The sequence below is a fragment of the Delphinus delphis genome, chromosome 1, assembly GCF_949987515.2.
Source record: "Delphinus delphis chromosome 1, mDelDel1.2, whole genome shotgun sequence".
Classification (NCBI taxonomy): domain Eukaryota; kingdom Metazoa; phylum Chordata; class Mammalia; order Artiodactyla; family Delphinidae; genus Delphinus; species Delphinus delphis.
Window position 1 is genome coordinate 35,693,974 of NC_082683.1, and position 15,391 is coordinate 35,709,364.

General features: G+C 60.0%; 2 protein-coding genes across 5 annotated transcripts; both read left to right on the forward strand.

The window, feature by feature from the left end:
• The first annotated feature begins 892 nt into the window (after positions 1 to 892).
• B4GALT2 (beta-1,4-galactosyltransferase 2) lies at positions 893 to 11,236 on the forward strand. 3 transcript variants are annotated; one of them, XM_060021150.1, is made up of 8 exons: positions 1,039 to 1,157; positions 2,107 to 2,287; positions 2,766 to 3,121; positions 3,325 to 3,560; positions 6,874 to 7,064; positions 7,208 to 7,330; positions 7,450 to 7,554; positions 10,138 to 11,236. In XM_060021150.1, exons 3-8 carry the CDS (start codon positions 2,818 to 2,820, stop codon positions 10,286 to 10,288), a joined length of 1,110 nt encoding a protein of 369 aa, XP_059877133.1. In that variant the 5' UTR covers positions 1,039 to 1,157; positions 2,107 to 2,287; positions 2,766 to 2,817; the 3' UTR covers positions 10,289 to 11,236. The 3 variants fall into 3 exon arrangements, with proteins under 3 accessions (XP_059877143.1, XP_059877126.1, XP_059877133.1); XM_060021160.1 differs by lacking the exon at positions 2,107 to 2,287 and having other exon boundaries at positions 893 to 1,263; XM_060021143.1 differs by lacking the exon at positions 2,107 to 2,287 and having other exon boundaries at positions 1,021 to 1,157.
• Positions 11,237 to 11,657: 421 nt separating this feature from the next.
• Positions 11,658 to 15,210, forward strand: CCDC24 (coiled-coil domain containing 24). 2 transcript variants are annotated; one of them, XM_060021175.1, is made up of 8 exons: positions 11,658 to 11,901; positions 12,136 to 12,311; positions 12,453 to 12,569; positions 13,262 to 13,336; positions 13,931 to 13,985; positions 14,462 to 14,531; positions 14,643 to 14,721; positions 14,805 to 15,210. In XM_060021175.1, exons 1-8 carry the CDS (start codon positions 11,776 to 11,778, stop codon positions 15,040 to 15,042), a joined length of 936 nt encoding a protein of 311 aa, XP_059877158.1. In that variant the 5' UTR covers positions 11,658 to 11,775; the 3' UTR covers positions 15,043 to 15,210. The 2 variants fall into 2 exon arrangements, with proteins under 2 accessions (XP_059877158.1, XP_059877165.1); XM_060021182.1 differs by having other exon boundaries at positions 14,643 to 14,720; positions 14,808 to 15,210.
• Positions 15,211 to 15,391: the final 181 nt, after the last annotated feature.

The following is a 15,391-nucleotide window of genomic DNA, read 5'->3' on the forward strand; positions in this document are numbered from 1 at the left end:
CCTTTCACAGAGGAAGGGTAAACAGGCCTGTAGTTCTCAACTTCATGCCAGCTTCTTGCCAACTTTCCGACTCATATACACTGTCTCTGCTGTGGACAACCATGGCTCCTGGGTTGGAAGGAGAGTGTGCTGGGCTGAGGACTCTGTAGCTCTGAACATCTTTATTGAAGGGAAGGGGGGGGGTCTAGGTATATGGGCCCATGTGTTTGTGTGGGGAAGGGAGGTGTCCTAGTTCCATGCCTTCAGGGCTCTGGTCAGCCCAGCCTCAGTTAGCCACATGCTTACCTGGCTCTACCCTCAGGCATCCATCATCTCTACCCCTGGGGCCTTGGAACGCATTCATTTGCCTCTGCCCGTCCCAGCACCGTACCCGGCCAGTAACTACTTTGATCCCTTGGGGCCATGTCCAGCTCCTCCCACTCCTGTCCAACCTCCTGTTCCCTAGAAGCCCCTGCCACACACTTCTGTCTACGCCTTTCAGTGTCCTGCCCAGTTTTAACTAGCAGGCCCCTCCTCTGGCGGACCCTTAGTCATGCTCCCATCGATGAGCTGACAAATCCCTGATCTCCCTGCACGAGTTGGCCTAACTTCCAGGTGCCCTTCTTTGGCTGAGTTTGCGCTCCAACCCAGACCAGACCCCATTCCTCCGTAATGGGTTTTACCCATCCACGCCCTCTCCGGTTCGGACCTCGAATCCATCCCGTTGGATGAGTCTGATTAATTTCTCCCGCCCCTCCCTGGTCCTCCGTCCCCTCGCTCCGTCGCGCTTAGCCGCCGGCAGGGGCGGGCGTCGGAGACGCGCGGCGGGTACGGGCGCGCTGGAGGCGGGGGGCTGCGGGGGCGCGCGCGCGGGCGCGCGGGCCGGGCCTGCCCCTCCGAGGCGCCGTAGCGCGGGAGGGAGGTGGCGGCGCTGTGGTCTCTCGGTCGGCGGGTCCGTGGGTCTGCCTGGCTGCCCGGCCCCGCCCTGCCCCCCGGGGCGGCTCGGCTCCATGGCCCGCGGCGGCGGCGGGAGGCGGTCCGGGGGCCGCTGGGGCCGCTGACCGGGGAGGCGGAAGGCGGCGGGGCCGGGCCATGGGGGACGGAGCCGTTCGCAGCCGCCGGAGCCCGGAATCCAGCCGGAGCCGGAGCGGCGCCCCCTGCTGAGCCCCGAGAGCCGGGTGAGAGGGGGTCGCGCGCGGCCCCCAGTCCGGGGCCCCGAGATTCTAGACCCGGCCCCGCGAGGGGTGCCCCGAGCGCGGCCCCGAGATCCCCGCCCAGGACCCGGTGAGAGTCGCTAGCGGCCGGACCCCGGCCTGGCGTCACCCCACCCTACCCCCATCCCTCGAGTCTCCTCGCCCCTCTCGGGCTCCTCTGCCCGCTCCCAGCCAGCCTCCCTTATTGTCCTCGCTCACCCTGGCCTCGTGGCGTGGGGAGGCGCTCCTCGCTCCCCTTTCCTCGGCCCTTACCCCACATCCTCTCCTCCAAGCCCCCTCCCCGCCAGGCTCCACACCCACCCTCTCTTCGCTGTCTCCGGGTCTCGGGGTGCCACGTGTTCAGGCCACTGAGCCTTACAGCCCCGCCCAAACGCACCTCGCAGCCTGGCAGCCTGACCCAGAACCCCTGCTCCGGAGGGAGGGGTGGGAGTATTTGCACGTGGGTCCGGGTGTTGTGAACTGCCCGGGAGCCCGTCTGTGTGACTCTGTAAGTCCAGGAGCAGCGGCTTTGTTTGTGAGTGGGTGACTCGTTGTGTTGCTGTTACTGTCACCCAGGCGTGTCTGTGACTCTATATGTAGTTCTGTGTGTCTCTGAGTGCAGGTGACTGTAGCTGGGACTGCGGGTGTCTGTGTGGTTGTGTGATGCTGTGTATCTGAGTGAGACTCACCCTGCTCTCTGAAGCACTGCCAGGAGTGCCCCCCAGAAGTGTTGCTGCTGTGTCAGACCCACAGTTAGAGCCATGGCCCAGGCAAGACCCTCTCCTAACATGCTGTCTCCAGGGCCCAAGCGTTCCCCTTTCTGGGCATCAGAACCAGCAGTGCTGGGCAGGCCCCAGAGAGTTCATCCCAATCCTTGAGGTCTTATGGGAGGTGTGTCTGATGCCCCACTCTGTATTTTGACCTCTTGCTCCAGAGGGAAGGGATCCCATAAACATCTTGTTCAGATTTGGGCCACCTGGATGCTGAGGGCCACTTCGCAGCCTGGTCCCAGATGGCCTGGCTTGCTTGCCACTGCAACATGTCCAACCAAACCACTGTCCCCCATGTTCCCCAGAGGACTAAATGAAGTCTTGAGTACAAAGTGCTCTTGCATGGTAAGTACTCAGTAAGTGGTCTCTCTCCCCCAGACCAGGAGTCCTGGGTTGAGGATGCTGGCCTGTGGGGCGTTTGTTCTCTGGGGCACAGAGAACACATGTGGGTCTATACGTAAACGTGTTTCCTTGTTCAGGTATGAGCCAGCGTGAACTAGAGGTCACATGTCCACGTGCTTGGGAATCCATAGGGTGTGTGTGAAGTCGGGCAATAAGGGCACGTACCTGAGTGTGAGGGTGGGTGAGGCTGTGCTTATGAGTGTCAATGAGGATGAGGAAGGAAGGCATTGTTTGGAGATGTGGGAGTAGTGAGTTGCCCGGGACTGTGTGTATTTGCAGGTAGAATGTAAGTCGAAGGGTGTGAGCAGGTAAGCGTGAGGATGCGGGTCTAAGAATGTGAGCGGTGCGCAGGAGGTGGGTGGGTGGCCTAGCCCCTCCGGCTCTGACCTCCTGGGTCTGTTTCTCTCCTACCCCTGCTCAGGCCAGCAGCCGGATGCCCGGGCCCATTGGGCGGGCCGGTGGCCGCCTGCGGGATGAGCAGACTGCTCGGGGGGACGCTGGAGCGCGTCTGCAAGGCCGTGCTCTTACTCTGCCTGCTACACTTTCTCGTGGCCGTCATCCTCTACTTTGACGTCTACGCCCAGCACTTGGCCTTCTTCAGCCGCTTCAGTGCACGAGGCCCCGCCCGTGCCCTCCACCCAGCTGCCAGCAGCAGCACCAACTGCTCTCGGCCCAACGCCACTGCCCCCAGCTCCGGGCTCCCCGAGGCTCCCAGCGCCCGGCCAGGCCCCACGGCTCCTGTCCTGCCACCCTGTCCTGACTCGCCGCCTGGCCTTGGTGAGCCTACAGGGTGGGGCTTGCCTCTAGGGATGGGCAGGGGACTGGGAGAGTGGAGTCTTGACCCACGGGAGTGCCAAGGGTCTGGGTGTGTTGTCAGAGGGCTGTTCCTGGGGTTCCCTTGCCCACCCCAGGCGGAGGGAGAGGGCTGATGTTCCTGGGTTCTGATGAAGGCCTGATTCCTGCCACCGTCCTGCCTGCAGTGGGCCGACTGCTGATTGAGTTCACCTCACCCATGCCCCTGGAGCGGGTGCAGAGGGAAAACCCAGGCGTGCTCCTGGGCGGCCGCTATTCACCGCCCGACTGCACGCCAGCCCAGACGGTGGCGGTCATCATCCCCTTCCGACACCGGGAGCACCACCTACGCTACTGGCTCCACTATCTGCACCCCATCCTCAGGCGACAGCGGCTGCGCTATGGCATCTATGTCATCAACCAGGTGTGTTGCCTGCGGCCCCCAGGCTGGCCACCAGCCACCAGGGAACCTATGAGCACCTGTGGGTGAAGGGCCCACATGCCTGCTGGTGGAGCCACAGGGTTGGGGGCATTCGTGGCTGCTTGTCTGCCAGTGGTGGTGCGGACATGTGTACGTACACGTGGGGGCACGTGTATGTCATTGCGTGTGTAGGCAGGTTTGTATGTGCGTTCAGGGGAGTGCACATGTGTTAAAGGTGGTGTGCACACTGCCAGGTGTGTGCGTGGCCTCGATAGGGGGTGAGCGCCATTGTCTACCCGTGATAGGCCCCATCCATGGGGGTGGCGGCTTAGGGTGTGCTGGTTATGAGATATGGAGGGCCCCGAGCAGAGGGAGAGTTAGACCTGAAAGAGGGATCAAGTCTGCCTTAGGGCCAAGTGCTGAGCACAGCTGAGATCCAGGAATTCAGCTCAGGCTCTGAGCCCTGCCACGGGCCTGGCTGGGGCTGGCTGCCGGAACCTGGAGAGGATCTGATAGAGGCCCTCCTCCCCACAGAGAATTCCCAGACTTGAACTTGGGTCCCTTTAGACTCCAGGACAGTGGTGTGTGACTGGAGTTGGAGCAGGGGGCAGTGGGACCACCAAAGGGCCTGGTCCAGCCCTGGGGTGGGAAAGCGACGATTGAGATGAGTCTTGAGGGATGATCAGGCATCAGCGGGCGGAGGGACTGGAGGAGGCAAGCATTTTATGTAGAGGGACCTGGAGGCCCCAGGCCCCAACGAGAGAACTGGTCTCATGTGTTCGGGAGCTGTCCACTGAGGGGTGGGGTCCAACATGTAGGGTGGGTAACAGAGATGAGGTTGGAAGAGCTAGTGGAGGCCAAACCCAGAAGGGTCTTAGGAGGCATCTTAAACAGTTGGATTCTGGCCTGAAAGTGATGGGGCACCATTGTGAGGTTTTAATGTGTGCTTATTAAAAAGATTGCTCTGATTGCTTGTGGACAGTGGGATGGAAGGGGAGCCTGGAGGCAGGCTTCAGGAAGGAGGTGGTGAATGTGCATACGAGTCGGGCAGGAGTCGTGTGGGTGAGGGGAGAGATGTGACACAAGTGGCAGAGAGTAAGGAAAGGGAGATGCCGGGACATCTCGAGGGTTTCTGTCTTGACTGTTGGCAGTGTGGATGCCTGCGCCTCTGAATGAGATGGGAACATAGGATCTAGGCCAGGTCTGGGGGAGAGTGCCACTCTGAATTCTTTTTTGCATGTGATGAATTTAAGTGCCTGGGGGAAGTATAAGAGGAATGTTCAGCAGGCAGTTGGACAAATGAATCGACCTAGGAGTGAGGTCTGAGGTGGAGAGGGATCTGTGAGCCACCAGTACACAGATGATGGTCCCTAAAACCAGCAATGTCAGCCTGCCCAGGGGGCTTGGGAGCTGAGAGGAGAAAGCCAGAACATAAGGGAATGGGTGGAGAAAGAGAGAACACACAGGCCACACGGGTTGGCCAGAAAGGTTTGAGGAGACCCAGGAGAGCTTGGTGTCCCAGGAGCCCAGGAATAAGCGCCAAGAAGGGAGCGTGGGGCTTCCTGGTGGCGCAGTGGTTGAGAGTCCGCCTGCTGATGCAGGGGACACAGGTTTGTGCCCCGGTCCGGGAAGATCCCACATGCCGTGGAGCGGCCGGGCCCGTGAGCCATGGCCGCTGAGCCTGCGCGTCCGGAGCCTGTGCTCCGCAACGGGAGAGGCCGCAACAGTGAGAGGCCCCGCGTACCGCAAAAAAAAAAAAAGAAGGGAGCGTGGCAGCTGCATGAGCGCTGCTGGGGGAGTAAGGAAGGATGTAGACCAAGAAGCGTCCAGTGGATTTAGCAACAAGGTGGGCCCAGCGAGAGCCATTTCAGGGGCCTGGTGGGGGCGGAAGCAGATTGCAGTGGGTTGCAGAAGGAATCAGATTTGACAAAATGCAAGTAGCCAATTGGAGACAACTCTCGATCAAAAAAAACCCCCTCTGCTCAGAAGGGAAGGCAAAAGGTAGGGTGGTGGCTAGAGGGAGGGCTTTCTTTGGATGGGAGAGAAATGAGCATGTTTATGAGCCCTGTGGGAGAAACCTAGGGCTCTGGAGTGGTGAGTGAGGTTAGAAAGGAGTTCCAATGAGCCAGGAGAAAATGGACAGTTGCTCCAAGGGCTGGTGGGAAGGTGCAGGGCAAGGAGAAAAGAGAGCAGGTGGGGCTGGGCCGTTCAGGGTCCAGGGGAGCAGCTCCCACCCCCTCGGGCCCAGGCTGGCTGGTGAAGAGGAGGGGCTACCCCTCCTCTCCTTCCAGAAGGTCCCACTTGGAGACCAGGAGCCTCTCTGGCTCCAGCCTGGAGATCATGGGTTGGATCAGGGGGCTCAGGGGCCAGCCAGCTCCTTCCATGGAACCCTCCTTGCTCTGGCCAGAATTTGGAACTTGGGGCTACATGGCCAGGAGGCTGGCCTCAAGGAGACCTCGTCCTGCAGCCCATTTCTCGGGGGATCCGAGGCTCACTGTGCTTATCATTTTGTTGGGGAGACAAGTGAGTTGAGCCTGGTCCCGTCCTGGTCCCAGAGGCTGCCCAGGGAGTTGGATGAGGATCTCCGTGAGCCAGAGGGGACAGGTGGCTGAGGCTCATGGCTCAGTCCTCGTGGTCCCTGCATCTTAGATGCTGGTCATTTGGGGGCATGTTTTGTTCATCTCACTCTGTGACGTGCTCAGTAGGGAAACTGTGTTCAGGGCCAGTCATCTCTAGGATCTGCACCAGCAGAGAGAAGACGCCTGGCACCAAGGACAGGGCCACGTGGCATGTTTGAAGGAATGAATGAAAGGAGAGCTCTAAATTGTAACAGTTGGAATGGACCCTGGCATAAGTGAAGCGCACAGGAGGAAATGAGTAATTATACTGGGGCGGGGAGGCTTGGTGACAGAGGCCTTTCCAGACATGAGTTTGATAAGCAGAGAAGGAGAGCATTCCAGGCAGAGGGAACTGCTAACACTGAGGCCTGGAGGCAAGAAAGAGTCTGGCATGTTCTGGGGTCGTGGAGGAATGTAGTACAGCTGGGCCTCGGCATCTGAGGGCAGTGGCATCTGAGGGCAGTGCTATATTCACCAGGCTGATCTGAGGGCAGAGAGCAGGTGGAGTCAATTCCTGAAAGGCCTTGCAAGGCCAGGTCCAGGGTAAAGAGCTGGCCTTGATCCCTACAGTCTGGGGGCCCCAGTGGGGGCAGGTGGGGTAGTACTAGGCCCACAGGGACCGCTCTGGACGGTGGTAAAGTGGCAGGTGTCTCTGAGTCTCAGGCCCAGAGCTGACCTGTCCCCTCCGCCAACCCCAGCATGGTGAGGACACCTTCAACCGGGCCAAGCTGCTCAATGTGGGTTTCCTAGAGGCGCTGAAGGAGGACGCCACCTACAACTGCTTCATCTTCAGTGACGTGGACCTGGTGCCCATGGATGACCGCAACCTGTACCGCTGTGGCGACCAGCCTCGCCACTTCGCCATTGCCATGGACAAGTTCGGCTTTCGGTGAGGGCTCCCTTCTCAGGTGGACCCGGGCCTCCCCACCCCACCCAGGCCATCGCTCCCAGCCCCAGTGGCCCCCTAGCTGCCGGGCCTCCGTCTGGAATCCCCGGGGGGCCCCTCACTGATGCCTGCCTTCCGTGCCCTAGGCTGCCCTATGCCGGCTACTTTGGAGGTGTGTCGGGCCTGAATAAATCCCAGTTCCTGAGAATCAATGGCTTCCCCAACGAGTACTGGGGTTGGGGTGGTGAGGATGACGACATCTTCAACCGGTGAGTGGTGACAGGGTGGGGAGTAGACTGGGTGCTTGAGGTGGGGGGTGGGGCGCAGACCGGGCGGGGCTCTTCGCCCTTCCTGGCGCCTGCTCCAGCCCGGCTGTCCCCGTCCCCAGGATCTCCCTGGCTGGGATGAAGATCTCGCGCCCAGACATCCGCATAGGCCGCTACCGCATGATCAAGCACGACCGGGACAAGCATAATGAGCCCAACCCTCAAAGGTGACCCCCAGCGCCCCCGACCCCAACCGCCCCGGCCCCTCCCTCTGTAGAGGTGATGTCCCGGTGCCACTGATCCCCAGAGGTGATCCCAAGGTCCCCGACCCTTGACTTCTAGAGATGACTGCCACCAGCCCGATCCCTGTTCCCCAGTCCCCAGCTCAGCCTCTCCCCATCTGGCTCTCACCCCTGGCCTGATTCCTAGAAGTGACTGAAGTTTAAAGGCAGGGCTCAGATCGTCACTGAGTAGCTCACATTCCTCTCGGTGCCCTCGCAGACCTCACTTGTGCCAGAACAGATAGGACGAGAGATAGCGGGCCCAGGGTACAGCTCCAGGGCCTGCGGACCCGACAGAGGTGGCCCGAGCCATGTGGGGTGGTAGTGGAAATCATTGCTGAGCCCTCTGAGATTGGAGTAGGCGGCTGGTCTCTGAGGAGGAAGCAACATTGGTGTCTGATGCTGGGTGGGAGAAGTGCCTGAGGGCATGTGAAATGTAGGGGCCGGGGGCGAGAGGGTGCAGAGCAGTCAGACCCAGTCCCGGCTGGATGGCCCGTGTGAAGTTCATTGTAGGCAGGGAGGCCTGCAGAGGCAGCACAGGGTGATCAGGGCAAGGTGCTGTCCTGGCAGAAGAGGGAGTGATGGTGGGAGGCTTCCTGGAGGAGGTGATGGTAAACTGGAGTTTGAAAAGAGTTATTCATTCTACAAATATGTGTCACACACCTACCCTAGGCACAGTGCTATATTCACCAGGCTGATGGAGGAGGCCAGTCTGGATAAAAGGAATAATATGTGTAGGAGTCTGGAATGTGAACGTCCATTGTATACGCTGAGAGTCTGAAACTCTTCAGTCTGAAGGCTGGGAGTGACAGGAGAGGAGGTCTCTGCTGATCCCAGGTTGGGAGTTTCACTTTTGTCCCAGAGGCACTGGCGAGTCATGGAAGGGTTTCCAGCGGGGAGGGGGCAGGACCAGATTTGGGTTTGGAAGGATCACCCTTTGAGTTTGAAGAAGGTGAAGGGCTGGCAGAGCTGCCGGGTGGAGCAGGAGGAAGCAGACTAGGCCCAAAGGAGTTGACGGAGCCCCGGGTGCATGTGGTGTGACACTGCCGTGCCCACACGGGACCAGTAGGGATGTTCTGCTCTGAAGCCAGTGCGTCAGAGCGGGGAGGGAGGCGGCAGCACTGATGGAGGGTTGATCTTTGGCAGAAGCGTGACGCACCAGGCGTCCAGGGAGCTGATGAAAAAGCAGTTCAGATAAAAACCATGGTGAGCAGGGAAAGGACGAGAGGCTGGGAGAAGAGGTGCTTCGGGGCATCTGAGAGAGCGCGCTCAGTGTTGGGATGGCTCTGGAGAGCGATCTGAACTGAGCTCAGAAGGACTGGGAGGATCAAAACAGTTGGGATGAGGGTGGGAGGAGCTCTGGAAGCACATGCCAGGGGCCATGGTCCTGTTTCAGGAATAGCGTGTCTAGGTGTCATCCTCAGTTGTGATGTCTGCCTTGGGGAGGAGTGGCATGATAGCGAGATGTTTCTGGCTTAAGGAACTCTGTGAATGCTGGTTTCATCTACCTAGTTGCTTTTGCCTCAGATCTAGGAGTTCTGGATTCTTCTTTCCCTCACCCTACATGTCCGGACCATCAGCCGGTCACATCAGTGCAACCCCCCAAACATATCTGAGCTGGTCCACTTTTCCCTTTACCTCTGCCCTAGTGAGGCCTCCGTCCTCTTGCCCGGCCGGTTTTCTGTCTTCCCTCTTCTAGAGTTCATGTTCCCTGGCCCTCCCTCCCCCAAACTGGGCGAAAAATCCCTCAGTGTCTTCTCACCCACAGAATAAAAATCTGCTTCCTCTGACTTACAGAGGCCTGCCCGTACATGCTCTAACCTCCCAGCTAATCTTACTCTGGCTTTTCCCCTTGGCCCATTAAGCTCGAGCCAGTCAGCTGTGCAAATTCCCATTTCCCGTGTAGGGTCAGCACGTGCTGTTATCTCTGCCTGGAATGCTCTTCCTCTGCTGTCAGCTTGATGGCCCGCACGCACCCCTTCCACGGCAGTCATCCTGGTCTCCCTCTCCTGTCTCCCTTAGCGCGCTGATGTCTTCCTTGTCTGTTACTTGTCTCCCTTAGTGGAATAGACTTGCCACGAGAGGAAGGACCTTGCTGTCCTGTTCATGGCTGTGACCCTGGTGCTTAGAGCGCGCCTAGCACACGGGGACTGCTCAATAAATAGATGGTGAAGGAGTGACTAAAGGCTGAGGAACAGAGAAGATGGCACAGAGATGATGGGTGTGAGGAGTAAAGATGGTGCATACAATACAGGACCCGTTGCATTTGAGGTACCTGTGGGGTGCCCTGTGTCTAGGTCTGAGATGAGAGAAAGATTTGTGAGGGTGTTGTGATTCTGGTCTCAAGGGGGTGAGATCTCTATTTTGAGGGTAGTTGCAAGAGCCAAAGGGCTCCAGGCAGGTGGAGGGGGCGACGAAGAGAACCGAGTCACCCCAGGAAGAAGCCAGGATGGTGTGCCCCTTGGCCCCAGTGATCTCTGTTGGGTTTGGTGGTGAGCCCTGATCTGGACCCACTTCCATCCTATCTAGGTTTACCAAGATTCAAAACACGAAGCTGACCATGAAGCGGGACGGCATCGGGTCAGTGCGGTACCAGGTCTTGGAAGTGTCTCGGCAACCACTCTTCACTAATATCACAGTGGACATTGGGCGGCCCCCGTCATGGCCCCCTCGGGGCTGACACCAATGGACAAAGGCTACCAGTGCCAAGGATTGCCTGCCAGAGGACTGACCTACAGCCTGGCTGGTGGCTGCTCTGTGACAGATCCCCCAGGACAGAGACTGTGGGCTCTGTTTTCTGAGGGTCTTCAGTAGGCCCCCCAGCTGCACCTGGAAGTTTCAGAACCTACTTCGGGGAGCTTCTGTCCTGGGCAGGCCCCTCAAGTGTGGCCCTCTATGGGGTCAACCCTTCTTCCTGCTCCTCCCTCCCCAGTTCAGCCCCCCTCACTGTCAGGGTTGGGCCAGCCCCTGCACTGCCTCGCCGAGTGGCCTGGGCCAGGTCACTCCACCTCTCTGTGCCTCAGTTTCCCCCCCTTGAGTCCCCTAGGGCCTGGAAGAGTGGGAGGTATGACTAGGGGGCAATGTCGCTTCCAGGGGGAATTCTCAGACCTGGGGATCCCCCATGCTCCCAGGGGAGGGGAAACCTTTTTCACTCAACATTGTAGGGGGCAAACTCCGGTGCACCCCCTGCTGAGGAGCAGCGCCAGGAGGGGACCAGAGGGGGTGCTGTGTCGCTGCCTGGGATCTTGGGGTTGGGCTTTGCATGGGGGCGGTTGGGGCTCGGATCAGTTGGGTTCCTGCCCCGCCCCCCTCAGAGAGAAGGCAGTAGCCCCAGGGCCGGCTCGTGTTTGTACATTGCACAGAAACTTGTGTGGGTGCTTTAGTAAAAAACGTGAATGGAGGAGCCCCTTTGTCTGTTTGGGGATGGGGATCTGGATCCCTAAACCCAGACCCGGAGTGTGTTATGGGACGGCCAGGGGGAACCAGGACAGCCTATCGGTCTGGCCCAGGCTGTCCTGGTTCCCCACGCCCCTCGAAACGCAGTGGTTCGCTAGACTTCCGCCGGCTGGAAGGAGAAATGTTTACCCTGCCGCTGCCTCCCGGCCTGAAGAGACAAAGAAGTAATAAACCCATTGGGCTCAGATTTCTCCGTTCTTTCACCTGCCCTGAAGCCGAAAGGTGCTTGGAATCAGGGCGGGGTGGATGGTTCGCACTCCAAAACCACCTACCACGGCTGTGGGTTGGGCTTCGCGAGCCGGCGCCGCCCTGGAATGGGCGGGGGCGGGGTCTTCTGGGGGCGGGGCTTGGGGTAGCGGGCCCCGTTTCCTGGGTGACGGTCGCGCGGAAGAGGCGGGGCTCGGGCCCCAGTCCCGCGGCCTGGCTCCTGGGTCCCCGGCCACGGAGAGTCGGCCAGTAGAAGAGACGGCGCCAGAGATCGGCGGCTCTGGACCGGGCAACTCTAGTCGTAGGGAGGGGCGGCAGAACGGGGTGGGGCTGGGGAGAGGATGGCCCGAGCGACAGGCTGGGGGCGTGGCATGTGAGACCAGGAAGGGGTGGGGCGTGTGTGGGCGTGCCCGGCCCTGGGAGACCCGCGGTCTCCCAGTAACCCAGCTCTCCGACCTGCTGTCCGGCAGTCCGCGCGTTGTGGGGTGGCGGTGCGGGCAGGCCATGCCTGGGGACTCTCCGCCGCTGTGGGAGCTGGTGGAAGAGCACGTTCCGCTCCCGGAACGGCCCGAAGTGAAGAGGATTCTAGGGGAGACGACGGTGGACCTGAGCCTGGAGCTGCGGGCAGAGGTGGGGCGTGGGAATGTGGGCCCCACTCCAGGCCTATCCCACGACTTGGGTGATTTCCTCACCTCCTCCGGGTCCCTGGCTCTGCCCGGTAACTTTCGAGCTCTTGTCAGATCTCACTGTCCACCCAGCCCTCTGGCTACCAGTTAAACTCTGCACTGCCCCTCACTCCCCTAGCTCCCCTTCCTCCCCTTACTTCTGCCCCGCAGTCGCAAGGGGTCCCAGCTCTCCTTGCAGGTGGTGGTGCTACGATCACTGCTCCGAGAGGCTCGATCCTTCCAAGCCCCTGGTTCGCGCCCCACCTCTGACCTCTCCTCCCTTCTGGCACCACCGCCCCTCCTAAGAGACCTCGTGCGCCAGGAACTGCGGCAGCTGCTCCAAGGTCTCCGCGGGAAGGCCATCTGTGAGGGCAGGTTGGAGCCTCAGACCTGGGGCTGGGCCCTGTCTCCAGAACTCAGATGGGCTAGCCCTGAAATTGACAAGGGGCCAGGGCCGCCTTTCCTGTGGTTCCCTGGAAGGAGCCCCTGAGTGTTCCCCGTGTGCACCTTCTGCAGGGACCAGACCCAGGCTTGGGTCCAGTATAGCCCCGGGGTCCTGCGCTTTGCCTTGGAGGAGCCCAGGCGTGATTTGCCAGAGCAGGGGATATTCCGCCTGAGAGCTGGTGAGCCCAGGTATAGTGGTAGGAAAGGAGGGGTCTGTTCCCGCTTGGCAGAGACCCCAGCCAACTGGCGGGCCCCACCTGCCGGCATGGAGGAGCTCCTGGTCTGGGACTGGATACTTCTACAGCCACTTGTTGTAGGGATCAGCACATGAGGGCTGCAGGCCCAGGAGACATGTACCAAGACTGGAAGCTTGGTTTGATCTGGGTCTTAGAGCATGAGGAACAGACTTCCAGACAGATAAAAAGAGAAGAGCTTTGCAGGAAGAGGGAGCACTACACGCAGACATGGGTGGAAGGAAAGGCTTCATCCAGTGGTCAATTGTTCCTCCGGCCTGGAGAACAGCTGCAAGGGCTGAGCTAGAGAGGGCTGGGGACTGCACGAGATAAATGAGCAGCAGCGTGTTCATCACTGAATGGCAGCAACTTATTTGTCACACATCCTTAGGAAGTGGGTGATGTCCCCATTTTGCAGATGAGGAAACTAAAGCTCAGAATGAATGATTGATTTGTCCAAGCTCACACACAGTGAAGGGTGGCAGAGCCCATTTGCAAACCCAGGCTCCAGAACTCCTCCTCTTAGTACCATCTTATGTTGCCTTTGTGAGAAAACACACAAAATTGTCTAGGAGAAATGGCATTTGTGTCCTGAAGGCCTGGGGTGAAGCAACATGGGAGAGTGATGTTGACTTCATCTGCCAGCAGCTGTCACAGGGACCTCAGCGTCATCAAGGACCAACTGAACGTGTCCCACGTTGACCAGGTTGCCGGATACCTGCGGTGAGGCCCCTGAGTGTGTGCAGTGGGGGTCGAGACAAGGAGGGTGGGACGCGGGATGGATCCTAACGTACTGGGACTATGAGGAAGGAGGAGGGAGGCAGCATACCTGATGGGGAGACCCAGGAGAGTAGGGCTGAGAGGTGGAAGGGGCAGGGTGCTGGTGAGGTTGCTGCCAGGAAGTAGCCAAGTAGGGATGCCAGCAGGGGCCTTGGCCTGAGGACTTTTATCCTGGGGTGTGGGAGAGAGATGGACCACAGAAGAGTCTTTTAAACAGGGGAAGGGCTGTGATCTGGGGGAGAATGGAGGCAGGAGGACTTGCAGGCCCAATACTGTCGTGAAGAAGAGAGAATGGGGCCCCCCAGCGTGGGCGCTGGGAGGCGGGCAAGGAGAGGACGCGTCCTGCCCAGGAAGAGGCCAGCGGGGCTGCAAAGGCCGTGCTGGGATTGCACTTGGGCAGCAGAGGGAGAGGTGGGCTGAGAAAGGAGGGCCTAGAGGGAACTCCTGGTAAGGCTGGAGGCTGGGTCTGTGTGGCGGGCTCTGCTGTGACCCGGGCCTGCAGCACTGCTGCCGGTGCCGCACTCCCCCATGTCCCAGGGCCCTCCTGGAGGAGGAGTGTTGCAAGTTGAAGAGGGAGATTGCCATCCTGCAGGTGAGCGGCAGCCCTGGGCCTCCCCACCCCCAGAGCCTTTCTGCTGAGCCTAGACACACCCGTCTCTCACCTGGTGTGTGAGATCCACATGCATGTGTGTGTGTGTGCAAAGATTGTGTGAGTCCTCTGTCCATTTCTCCTGTATGCACACTTCCCGTACGTGTGAATCCAGATTCTGGTTGAGTCCCTAAGTCCAAGGTCGGCACTTTTAGATTAACCTGCTGGATTTGCCCCTGGTCTTTTGCCTCCTTCTCTTCCCCATGTCTGGGTTCGGGCCTGCCCCTACCTTGCCAAGCTCAGCTTTTCAGGGAGCCTGGTGTTCCTCTCAGGAGTGTCCTCAGGTGGCTGGGATGAGGAGGCTGCATGGGGTGGTTCCTGGGCCCCACCATGGGTATCTTGGCCTCTGCATCCTGCCCCGCCCCACCCCACCCCGCCCCTGCCTGTAAGGCTGGGCACTGAGCCAGCTCTCCCTGCAGCGCCGCCTGGAAGAGGAGTATACAGGGGCCCCTTGGCCCTCTGAGGCAACCCTAGAGCCCACCCTGGCAGGTGAGGACCCTGAGCAGGCCCCAGAGCACCCAGCCTCCTGTCCCTGTCCCGCTCTTGTACACACACCCTGGGATTGCCGAGTGCTGTGTCTCAGCTAGACCTCTCCTCCAGAGCTACAAGAACAGAAGGCAGCCATGCAACAGGAGCTGCGGGCACCTCTGAGGCCTTCCTGTGTCTCCCCCGGTCACAGGTAAACCAGAGCAGGTGGACAGCTGGACGGGGTGGGCTAAGCGTCAGGCCATGGCCCCCTCACAGCTACTCCCTCCTGTTCAGGCTGCGGCCCTTGGAGTCCTCCAGCCAGGGCCTCGGACCACTGCCTTGCTTCCGTGGGGCTGCTGGAGTTTGGGCCAGGCCTCTCCAGTGCCACCTGCCCTCTCCTCCTCTGGAGCGCTGCCCCAAACCTCAAGGCCTGGCCGCCACCTGCCGCTGGGGACGGAAGCTTCAGTGCAGCCCCAGAAAAAGGCCAGCTTCCACTCCGATGTCCAGTGTGGCGCCCCAGGCCCCAGCCTGAAGGGCTGGGCAGGAAGGAGACTTCCGCTTCTGCTGGAACTCGCCCTGTCTGCTGCTGACACCTCTCAGCTGCCATGGCCCAGCCCACTTTAGATCTAGTCTTGGATGAGCCCTCACCAGGGTTCCAAGGCTGCCTATCTGTCTGGTCCTCACCCTACCCCCTCGCCTGGTCCTTGGTGTCTGGTCCTGACCATCACAGCCTCTGGCCTTTCTCTTCCCAGGCATCCCTCAAAGGCCTGGCAGGATGAGGTCTCATCCCAGCCCTGACTCTCGTCCCCATGGGGGACCCAGACAAAGCACAGCAGCGGCTCAGAGACAGGAATAGAAATTTCATTAAAATCTATGGACTT